We start from the raw sequence: 12,029 nt of genomic DNA on the forward strand, positions 1-12,029 counted from the left end.
GCCTATCTTCCTCTCCATATGGAAGATCTATGATTACATTTCTCAGCCCCTCCTTGTTGTTTTAATGTTGTCTTCTTTTATATAGCATCGCTGTTGCCCTGTTTGGAACTTTTCTTTTTTTAAAATCTTGCTTTGTCTTTTGATTTCCCTGTGTGGGTTGACTTTTGATTGCTCTGCCCAGTGAACTAGTCTTGGGTTGATACCTGATATTATTGATTTTCTAACCAAAGATCACCCTTTAGTATTTCTTGTAGTTTTGGTTTGGTTTTCACAAATTCCCTAAACTTCTCTTTTTCTGGAAATGACCTAATTTCACCTTCATATTTAAGAGACAGTTTTGCTGGATATGTGATTCCTGGCTGGCGATTTTTTTCCTTCAGTTCTTTAAATAAGTCATCCCATTGCCTTCTTGGGTGCAAGGTTTCTACCGAATTGACCTAGCTTATTCTTATTGGCCCTCCTTTGTAGGTGACTTTTTGTTTATCCCTAAAAGCAAAAAAAAAAAAAAAAAAACCCAAACCCAGTGCTGTCAAGTTTATTCCGACTCATACGAACCCTATAGGACAGAGTAGAACTGCCCCGTAGAGTTTCCAAGGGGCTCCTGGCAGATTCGAAGTGCTGACCCTTTGGTTAGCAGCCGTAGCACTTAACCACTGCACCACCAGGGTTTCCCATTTATCGAAGTGCTGACCCTTTGGTTAGCAGCCGTAGCACTTAACCACTGCACCACCAGGGTTTCCCGTTTATCCCTAGCTGCTCTTAAAATTCTCTATCTTTGGTTTTGGCAAGTTTGATTATAATATGTATTGGTGGCTTTCTTTTTTAACGTCTACCTTATGTGGAGTTTGATGAGCATCTTACATAGATATCTTCTCATCTTTCAGGATATCAGGGAAGTTTTCTGCCAACAAATCTTCAAGAATCCTCTCTGTATTTTGTTTTCCCTCCCTGTTCTGGTACTCCAATCACTCATAGGTTATTTCTCTTGATAGAGTCCCACATGACCCTTAAGATTTCTTCATTTTTTAAAATTCTTTTATCTGATTTTTCTTCAAATGTATTAGTGCCAAGTCATTTATCTTCAAGTTCAGAAATTCTGGTTTCTACTTGCTCAGTTCTGCTCCTCTGACCTTCTGTAGAGTCATCTACTTCTGTAATTTTATTGTTAATCTTCTGAATTTCTGATTGCTTTGTATGGATTTTTCCAGCTTATTAAATTTTTCATTATGTTCCTGAATAATCTTTCTAATTTCTTCAGTTGCTTTGTCTTTGCGTTCCTTGGCTTGTTCTGTTGCCTCATTTCCTTCCTGATGTCTTGAAGGGTTCTATATATTAATCTTTTGTATTCTGCCTCTGGTAATTCCAGGAATGTACTTTCATCTAGAAGATCCCTTGATTCTTTGTTTTGAGAGCTTGTTGAGGTGATCACGGTCTGTTTCTTTATGTGACTTAATATTGACTGTTGTCTTTGAGCCATCTGTAACTTATTGTATTAGCTTATGCTTGCTTACTGTGTTGTAGCTTCTTGCTTTGTTTTGTTTTGATATACACAAATGCGTTGCTTGAATGAGCTAGCTTGATTATTTTTGCCTTTTGAGCTCTGGTGTCCTGTCCCCAGCTGGCTAGAGCTGTTATCAGGTATATCAGTCTAGGAGTCCATTCACTTTTCTTTATGAATTCAGCTCAGGTTTACAGGTTATCTGATCATCAAGTATGTGGTATAGGCTCTGTCCTACAGTCTTAGAGGGGCAAGGGTGATTGGTGTATGTACCGGTATCTGGTTGCAGCAGGGGGTCACACTCTGAACAAGGCAGGGGGCTGAGTACGAACCCCCGAGTGTCTCTGAGAAAAGTGCGCCCCTGTTCCCTAGAGCGTGCAGGTGGGTGGGTTCTGCAGATGGACCATGGGCACCTAATGTTTTTGGTTATAAGGACTGGGAAGTACCAGTTGTCCCTGGATCCCTATCGCAGGTGGCTAGGTGACCTGAGTAGAGCTACCAGTCCTTAGGCCCCTGATGTGGATAGGTGAGGACCCTGTTTAATAGGCAAAGCAATGTCAAACATCAAACACCCACCTCTCTACCACGCAGGTGAAACAGTTGGAGTCTGCCATCAAGGGTCTGTTCTCCTGAAATAGGCCCACTCATTTCCATGCAGAGGGGAAAGATGCTCAAAGTTCACAGATCGTTTATGCCTGGACAGGAGCCACTTCTGTCCTGAGTTCCCCTGGTTAGTGGAGCTGGCAAATTATCTTTTCCCCCAATTGCAAATTTTTTCCTTCTCCAAGGCTGGGAGGATGGCTCTAGGTGCTCAATAGTGCGTATCTCAGGCCCAGGGAATTCAGTTGCTGAAGCTGGCTTGGGGGTGGGGGAGGGGGCATGGTAAAATATGTGCAAGTACTTAGCTTTTGCCGAAAGCACCATTCTTTTCTGGTTCCGGAAGTGTGAGTATGATGTGTGGCTGGCTGCTTCTCCCTGAGGAATCTGCAGGTGAACACTAGTACCAGCCCACCGCCACCACTCCAGGAATGGTGCCTGAGGGCTCCCCGTGATTCAGGTCCGGTAACTCTTCTCTGCTTCTGAATGGTCTCTTCCTCCCCCTGCCCCTCTGTTCATTTTCTTAGCTTGCCTTTGATGCTCAGGGCTCCTAGCTTGTCATAAATATACTCGTTTCACTTGCTTTTTGGGGGTCTTTGTTGTAAAAGAGGGCTCGTCGGAAGCATATGTGTATTCTGCCATCTTGGCCCCACCTCCCCTTTGCCCATTTTTTAATTAGGTTATTTGACTTTTTGTTGTTTAGGTTTTGAAGCATCTGTGATTTTAGAGATTAGATGCTGATCGGATTTGTCATAGCCAAAAATTTTTCCCAGTCTGTGTGTTGTCTTTTGAGTCTTTTTTTGAAGTCTTTGGATGACCATAGGTGTTTGATTTTTAGGAGCTCCCAGTTATCTTGTTTCTCTTCTGGTATTTGTGCATTGTTAGTAATGTTTGGTATTCTGTTTATGCCATGTATTAGGGTCTCCTAGTGTTGTCCCTATTTTTTTCTCCTATGATGTTTATCATTTTAGAGTTTATATTTAGGTGTTTGATCAATTTTGTGTTAGTTTTTGTGCATGGTGTGAGGTATGGGTATTGTTTCATTTTGTTACAGATGGATATCCAGGTATGCCAGCACCATTTGTTAAAGAGACTGTCTTTTGCCCATTTAATGGACTTTGGGCCTTTGTCAAATATCAGCTGCTCATAGGTGGATGAATATATGTCTGGATTCTCAATTCTGTTTATTGGTCTATGTATCTGTTGTTGTACCAGTACGAGGTTGTTTTGACTAGTGTGCTGCTATAATAGATTCTAAAATCAGGTAGTGTGAGGCCTCCCACAGTGTTGTTCTTTTTCAGTAATGCTTTACTTATCTGGTGCTTCATCACTTTCCATATGAAGTTGATGATTTGTTTCTCCATCTCATTAAAAAATGCCATTGGAATTTGGATCGTGGTTGCGTTGTATCTGTAGATCACTTTGGGTAGAATAGACATTTTCCTAATGGTGAGTCTTCCTATCCATGAGTGAGGTATGTTTTTTCACTTATGTAGGTCTCTCTTGGTTTCTTGCAGCAGCGTCTTGTAGTTTTTGTTGTATAGGTCTTTTACGTCTCTGGTTAGATTTATTCCTAAGTATTTTATCTTCTTTGGGGGCTATGGTAAATGGTGTTGATTTGGTGACTTCCTTTTTGATGTTCTCTTTGTGGGTGTAAAGGAATTCAACTGATTTTTGTATATTTACCTCATATCGTGATACTTTGCTGAAATTTTCTGTTAGTTCCAATAGCTTTCTCGTGGATTCTTTGGGGGTTTTCTGTGTATAAGATCATATCATCTGCAAATAGAGATACTTTTACTTCTTCCTTACTGATTTGGATGCCCTTTATTTCTTTTTCTAGCCTAATTGCTCTGGCTAGGACCTCCAGCACAATTTTGAGTAAGAGTGGTGATAAAGGGCATCCTTGTCTGGTTCCCGTTCTTAGGGGAAATGCTTTCAGGCTCTCTCCATTTAGGATGATGTTGGCTGTTGGCTATGGGCTTTGTATAAATGCCCTTTATTATGTTGTGGAATTTTCCTTCTATTCCTATTTTTGTTGAGAGTTTTTATCACGAATGGGTGTTGGACTTTGTCAAATGCCTTTTCTGCATCAGTTGATAAGATCATGTCATTCTTGTATTTTGTTTTATTTATGTGATTGATTACATTGATTGTTTTTCTAATATTGAATCATCCCTGCATACCTGGTATGAATCCCACTTGGTCATGGTGAATTATTTTTTTGAAATGGTTTTGAATTCTTTTGGCTAGGATTTTATCGAGAATTTTTACGTTTATCTTAATGAGGGATATTGGTCTGTAATTTTCTTTTTTAGTAGTGGTTTTGGTATCAGGGCTATGCCAGCTTCATAGAATGAGTTTGGGAGTATTCCATCCTTTTCTATGTTGTGAAATAAAGACATATCCATATTGCTGCACAAAACATATGACTGCCTTCATTAAGCGGGATAAATTAGGACTTAAATAGTTTTACATCAGTTTAGGTCACGTTATGCTGTTAAATGAATTTTGATGCCAATACTTTAGTTTACAGAGTGTGCTGGATTTCACAATTGTGGGTGAGGGATCCTGTACCAATATTGGAATAGGCAAAGAGGTGGAACATGAACAAAAGCAAGGAAGCAGGAGCATGACATGTTTTGGTGACCATAAGTAAGCCAGTTTGGCTGGAGTTGGCTTGTTAAAAACGGAAGTGTTTTCCAAGTGATAATTAACAATGTTTGCTGAGCAGTGTTTACCACACTAGCTCCCTTTTTCAGGGATCCTGATGTTTAGTGGAGTCAACACAAGGACACTACTAACTATAATGAAAAACAAGGTAATTATAGTAAAAGGCAGACTGTAATATTGTTATAAAAGTTGTAGGAACCTAAGAGAGAGTGCTGTGCTATATAGTGGCAGTTAATCATTTATCAAATGGCATACATTTTACTTGAAACAATTACTTTAAGTCTGTATTGTCTCATAGAGATTAAAAAAAAAAACCACTTACCTTAATGAGTATTTTTGTTTTTGTTTATTTTTTAAAATCTGGCCTTTATCAACAGCAGTTTGCTTAACTTTTTTTTCTTGCCCTTCCACAAGGTGGCAATGAAGCATCCCTCTGCTGTTACTGCCTGCAATCTGGACTTAGAGAACTTGATCACAGACTCAAACCGAAGCATTGCTACCCTGGCCATTACTACACTCCTCAAAACAGGAAGTGAGAGCAGTGTGGACAGGCTCATGAAGCAGATATCTTCTTTTGTATCTGAAATCTCAGATGAGTTCAAGGTAAGAGTATAAATATGATCGTGCTTTCTCCCAGTGTATGTCTTGCCTATTTATTTTCTTAACAGTGTTTTTTGATGAGCAGAAGTTAATTTTTATGAAGTCTAATATATCATTTTTTTCTTTTACCGTTATTGCTTTCTGTCCTTTGTCTATCACCAAGTCACAAAGATATTCTGTCATGTTTTTTTCCTAAGTGCTTTATGGTTTTAGGTTTTACACTGAGGTCAGTGATACAACTTGAATTAATATTTGTATATTATGTGTGATAAGTTCAGTTTTTTCCATATCCAGTTATTCCAGCGTATTTGTTGAAAAGACTTCCCTTTCCTCATTGGAGTGCTTTGGCATCTTTGTCTGAAAAGCAGAGAACCATATAATTGTAGGTGTATTTCTAGCCTCTTTTTCATGTTCCTTTGATCTATTTGTCAGTCCTTATGATAGTACTACACTGTGTTGATTAATATAACTGTATGGTACTACTTAATCATCAAGTAGTGTGAGTTTTCCAACTTTCTTTTTCTTTTTCAATATTCTAGTTCCTTTGCATTTTCATATAAAATTTTGAACCAGCTTATCGATTTCTATAAAACAAAGCCTGCTAGGATTATGATTGGGATCATGTTGAATCTGTAAACCAATTCGGGGAGAACTGACATCTTAATGATATTAATTCTTCTGATTCATGAATATGGTATATCACTCACTTTGTTTAGGTTTTCTTTAGTTTCCCTGAGCAATGTTTTGTAGCTTTTACTCTAGAGGTCTTGCATACCTTTTGTTAAATTTATATGTAGGTATTTTATGCTTTTTTATTCTTTTTTTAGAATTTTGATTTATTTGGTGCTATACTTAGTTTTTTTTTTCTATATTAATTTGGTTTTTTTGACCTTATTGGTTCTAGTTGTTATATACATACCTTAGGATTGTCTATTTAAACAATCATGTCATCTGCGAATAGGAACAGTTTTACTTCTTCATTTCCAGTTAAGTGCCTTTTCTTTGTTTTTCTTGCCTTATTGCAATGGCTAGAACTTCCAATACAGTGTTGAATAGAACTGGTGAGAGTGTGTCAGAGATCATCAAAAGAACAATAAATTCAGTTAGAAGAATGAAAGGAGAAAGATATTATTGTTTCGTACTTATTTAATTGTAGAATATTCAAGAAGTATGACTGGCCCTAGTATATATCTAGACTTTTAAAAAACAAACTTAGCCGTGGACAGTTTGAATCTTTGCAGAACTTTGGCAGGTTATAAAGGTCATTTTTCCTGCTGTTTATAAAATAAACTGGAATGATAGGGAGAATGGTTTTGATAAGGATAATGTTTTAGAACAAGACTTGGCAAACTTTTTCTGTAAAGGGCCACATAGTAAACATTTTAGGCTTTGTGGGCCAGTAATATCTGTCTGTTGCATATTCTTATATGTTGTTTTTACAGCTCTTCAAAAATGTAGAAACCATCTTAGCTCTCACGCTGTGTAAAAATAGGCCTTCGGTTTTTAAAACTGATTTCAGTTTTAGAACATTAAAAAATATGTAGCATACCAAAGAATTGTTAGTGAAGATGTTGAGCAGTGGAAACCCTTATATACCTGTATACAACTATTTCTGAAAATAATGTGGCATCATCTAGTAAATTGAGAGATGTACAGTCTTTCAACCCAGTGATTCACTTTTGGAACCAGGATGAAATTTCAATCATATACACTAATTTTCATGTAGTCAAATTTATCACTTTTATTTTATTGCATTTGACTTTTGAGCCATAAGAAGAAAGACTTTCCCTTTAAATTATGAAGGAATTTACTCATGTTCTCTTCTAGTTCATGTAGCTTCATTTTTTACATTTAAGTCTCCGATCCTTTGGAGTTTATTATTGTATGTGGTGTGAGAAATGACTCTAATTTTATCTTTTCCAATGGCTATCCAGTGGTCCAAAAATTTTTATTTAAAAGACCATTTTGTTCCCAGTGATTTGAGATATCATCTTTGTCATATCCTAAACTTGGGTCTATTTCTGCTTCATAAAGCATTACATTGGCATTTTTATTGGGATCACATTAGATTTATAAGTTAGGGGAGAACAGACACCTTGATTATGTTGAGACATTCTAACCAAGAAGTAGGGATGTCGTTTTATTTGTTCAAGTCTTTGTGTCTTTCAGGTATGCTTTATAATATTTCTATATCAGTTTTGAATATGCAGTTTTTTAAATGCTTATTCCTAAGTATTTTATCTTTTTATTGTTGGTGTTATAAATGGGATTTTCTCATCTGTTACATCTTCTAACTGGTTGTTATTGATGTATATGAATATTTTTGTTCTTGTATGTTAATTTTATATCCCACTACCTTGTTGAATTATTTTATTGAGTTAGTTTTATCATTGATTCTCTAAGGGTTTCCAGGTATACTATCAATGTCATCTGTAAATGGCGTTTTCCAGTTCTTATTCCTCTAATTTTTTTTTTTCTTATCTAAATGCATTGGCTAATATCTCCATAGTATTGTTAAATGATAATGGAGATAGTGGGCATTCTTGCTTTGTTTCTGACCCTAATAGGAATGCCTCTGGAGTTTTTCATTAAATAAGATGCTGGCATTAGAACTGAAGTATATATATTTTATTATGTTAGTGAAGTATCCATCCATTCCTGTTTTCTCAAAAATTTTTATTAGGACTCTGTATTGGATTTTATCAAAGACTTTTCAACATCTGTGGATATAAGTGTATGGATTTTTTTTCTTAGGCTCATTAATATGGTGAATTACATTAATTAATTTTCTAATATTGAACCATCCTTGCATTCTTGGTATAAATCCCATTTCAGCATGGTGTATCATTTTCTTGATATAGTATTGGAGTCTGTTTTGAATATTCTACTTAGAATTTTTGCATCAATATTCGTAAGTGAGTTTGGTTTGTAATTTTTTTTGGGGGGGTGAGTATATCCCATCTTTATTAGGTTTAAGGATTGTAAAAAGAGTTTTTCATAAAAAAGACTTTGAATTTTTTCCCTTCATTTTCTATGCTCTGAAACAATGTATATAGATTTGGGACCACCTGGTTGTTGGGAGACAATTCTCAATGAATCTTTTGCATTTCTGCACATCTTGCCCGTTAGGCACTAACTGCCCTCTGTTCCCAACTATCCCAGCTTTGCTCCATCTGTGTAGTGAAAGATATCTTCCAGCCCTGGAAGATAGATATAGTGTCTCCCTCTATAGGAAAGGCCAGGTTTCCTTACAGCCCTGGAAGATAGAGATAGTGCTTCCTCTGGAATGAAGGGTACACATGCTCACTCTGCAGTGTAATAAAGAGAATGCTTCCCTTCAGACCAAAGGGCTGGCATACTTACTGCCCATTATAAAACACTCAGGCTCCACAGCTCAGGGTTCTTCTCCTGTAAAGCAGCCTACTATGGGTGCAGCTATTATCTGGCCCTCGTTATATTACACTGTGGGAATTGGGGTTCAGGGAACCCACTAATAAAAAAATCTGTTGCCATCAAGTCAGTTCCAACTCAGCAACCCTATAGGACAGAGTGGAACTGTCCCATAGGGTTTCCAAGGCTATAATCTTTATGGAAGCAGACTGCCACATCTTTCTCCCATGGAATGATTGGTGGGTTTGAACTGCTGACCTTTTTGTTAGTAGCCGAGCACTTAACTGCTGCACCACCAGAGTGCCTTTGGGCTCAGGGAACAGGCCCCCAAATGCTGATACTCTGGCTGCCGCTATTGCTGTGAATAATTAATGGTGTTTCATATCTGACCCAGACTCCTATGTTTTCTGCTAGCATCCATGAAATTGTGGTAGGCAGTCGTTAGGCCATGAAATTGTTAGCTTGCAAGTAGGGTAAAAGTTCTTGACACTGGTCCCTAAAATTTTGGTCAAATTCTCCTAGAAACCATTTAGCCTAGTGTTCTTTTGTGAAATAGTTCCTCGATAACTTTCTCTGTTTCTTCTGTGAAAATCAGTCTGTTTAATCTTTTTATATTTACTGTTCACTTTAATAATTTTATGCTATTTCTTTGGGGTAGAGGGATGGGGTCTCCTGACTGAGCTTTATTTTTACATTGCCTTTTTTGTTTTCCTTTGCAGTCGCTTTGCTCTTCTTTCATGAAGAACCACTTTTGTCACTTTAGGTAACCGCAGTGCCGTCTTGTGGTAAATAAGAGGGAAGGTATGCTTAGTTAGCTAAAATTGTAAAGATGAATTTTTTTCTGTTTCTTTCTCTACAGGTGGTGGTTGTACAGGCAATTAGTGCTCTCTGTCAGAAATACCCTCGGAAGCACGGTGTCATGATGACTTTCCTCTCCAACATGCTCAGAGATGATGTAGGTGGACTATACTTCTTAGTCATAGGGAGTTGCGCTCAGAAATTCTCAGGACTCCCATTAAATACCATAGTATTTTAAGCAGATTTCTTTATGATCTTAGTGTGTCTCTCAAGTGCTGTGCTTAATTCTGGTTGCTCTCTTATCATCACTAAACATGCTATTGCTTTGGCTTTCCCACTTTGAGAAAAAAATACTATTGCTTCTTTCATAAAGGGTAGAAATGAAGTTTGAACACTGTAAACATAAAACTTAGAGTGTAAGCATTTCTCCAAAAAAGTATACTTAGAATGAATGGTAATTTTATCTACTTTTTTGCCAGGGAGGCTTTGAATACAAGCGGGCCATTGTGGACTGCATAATCAGCATTGTGGAGGAAAACCCAGAGAGTAAAGAATCAGGGCTAGCCCACCTTTGTGAATTCATCGAAGACTGTGAACACACTGTTCTGGCGACTAAGATTCTTCACTTGTTGGGCAAAGAGGGCCCCAGAACTCCTGTCCCCTCCAAGTACATCCGCTTTATTTTTAACAGGGTTGTCCTGGAGAACGAGGCTATCAGAGCTGGTGAGTCATTGGAACACTCATGATGATCTAATTGCTGATCTTTTGAAATGCTTACCTCAAAAAAACCCAAAAAACAAAAAACCAAACCCGTTGCAGTCGACTCAGGGGGGTGGTAATGGAAGTGGAAAATGAAGCTGCAAGGTCTATTTGTTGGTGGGATCATGGAGCATACTTAGGTCCCAGATACATAGCTCTTCTCTGCTCTCCAATTACCATCCTAATTTCTGCCTTAGACACAAAGAACTCTTGCCTTTCCGTATCATAGGAATACTATGATGGCATCACACATTTTTTTCGGAGTTATAGCCCTAAATGTGTGTATTTTTAAGTGACTTTCTAAACTGGTTTTAGGATTTTTTTTTTTTCACTTTCTCTTTAATGGTTCCTTCCCTTAGCTTACAAACTAAGTCTCTCCCATTGAAAACAGAATCCCTCTTTCGATCTTTTCTTCACCTCTCAGATAAACTTGAAGCAACCTTTACTGTACCAGGCTTTCTTCTCTGGATTTAGGGCGTTTGTACTTTTTATTCTTTCTGCCTCCAGCACTCTTTTCCTGGCTTCCTCCTCTGGCCAACTCTTCTTGTTCTTCAAAATTTAGTTCAGGCACTAAGGTCAACTCCTTGTCTTACTTCTTGTCTACCAGTTCTATTTTAAGTTCCTTTCCTTCTCTGTACTCACACAGCGTCCTGGGTATAGTTCTACCATGGACTTCCTATGCTCTATGGTAACGATCTCTTTACTTACCTGTCTCCCCCATTAGAGTACAGCTTCTTAAGGTCAGGGACTCTGTCTTTTCTCTCTCTACCCCTAGCACCAAGCGCAATTCCTGACAAAAGGTAGGTGAACAATAAATTTTGTTGAATGAGGTGAATTTTAATAATAGCTTCTTTTTATGCTTGGGTTGGTTGTTTGAGATTAGGGCTTAAGTACCTCCAGTGTAAGAGATTTGAGGGTGGAGGATAGCTCATAAAGGAAATATATATGATTCTTTTTCCTGACTGCATGGAGGACTTTCCAATTCAGAGCCCTCTTGGGCCTGCAAAATTCTGTTTATGCATAAATGTATCAAAGAAATAAGATCAACAATGAGAGTTTACCCATACTGAATGCGGGGGAGCTTTTCTGTTTACTTTTTATGATTATTGTTTAATTTCTGAGAAACCTACATTTATGCTTCTTTATTTTATGCTTCATTACAGCTGCTGTGAGTGCTTTAGCTAAATTTGGGGCTCAGAATGAGAATCTTCTTCCAAGCATCCTTGTACTCTTACAAAGGTAAGTAAAAGAATGTGTTTTGTTGTTGTGTTTTTAAATAAATAAGAGTTCTGTATGGCTGAACAGAGAATTCTTCATCGTACTATATCACAACGCATTGCAGGGCCTAAGAGAAGAGTTGGTTTGGTAAGTCATGGGCAAATGGCATCTTTTTTCTCCTTCTAGTAATTATGTATGGTATTCATATACTAGGTATATATAAAATTTGTCTTTGAATTTATTTTGTATAATTTTGAGAAAGTGACCTAAATACATATGCCTCATTTATACAATAGGAGCTAACTCCAAAGAGATCTTGGAGCCCATCTGCTGGGGCTGCCCAGGTGATTTACTATTCAGAGTGGAAAATAGCAGCTTTCCATGGCCTCCAGGTGCTTTAATCACACACACACTCTGTGACTGCATCTTGTAATTGAAGCAGATAAATTTCAAGCCAAAGGCTGGCTGGTTTAAATAAAGAGATGATCATTTGAGT

The 12,029-nt window shown here is 37.6% G+C and overlaps 1 protein-coding gene across 1 annotated transcript in view; it reads left to right on the forward strand.

Moving 5' to 3' along the window:
* The window catches only part of COPG2 (COPI coat complex subunit gamma 2), a 572,624-nt gene that overhangs the window by 138,200 nt on the left and 422,395 nt on the right, over positions 1-12,029 (forward strand). The window contains exons 12-15 of the mRNA XM_049894309.1: positions 5,183-5,371; positions 9,618-9,713; positions 10,036-10,279; positions 11,479-11,554. Coding sequence (XP_049750266.1) covers positions 5,183-5,371; positions 9,618-9,713; positions 10,036-10,279; positions 11,479-11,554 — 605 coding nt within the window. The remainder of the gene's footprint in view (positions 1-5,182; positions 5,372-9,617; positions 9,714-10,035; positions 10,280-11,478; positions 11,555-12,029) is intronic.

Source organism: Elephas maximus, chromosome 8 (genome assembly GCF_024166365.1).
Source record: "Elephas maximus indicus isolate mEleMax1 chromosome 8, mEleMax1 primary haplotype, whole genome shotgun sequence".
Classification (NCBI taxonomy): domain Eukaryota; kingdom Metazoa; phylum Chordata; class Mammalia; order Proboscidea; family Elephantidae; genus Elephas; species Elephas maximus.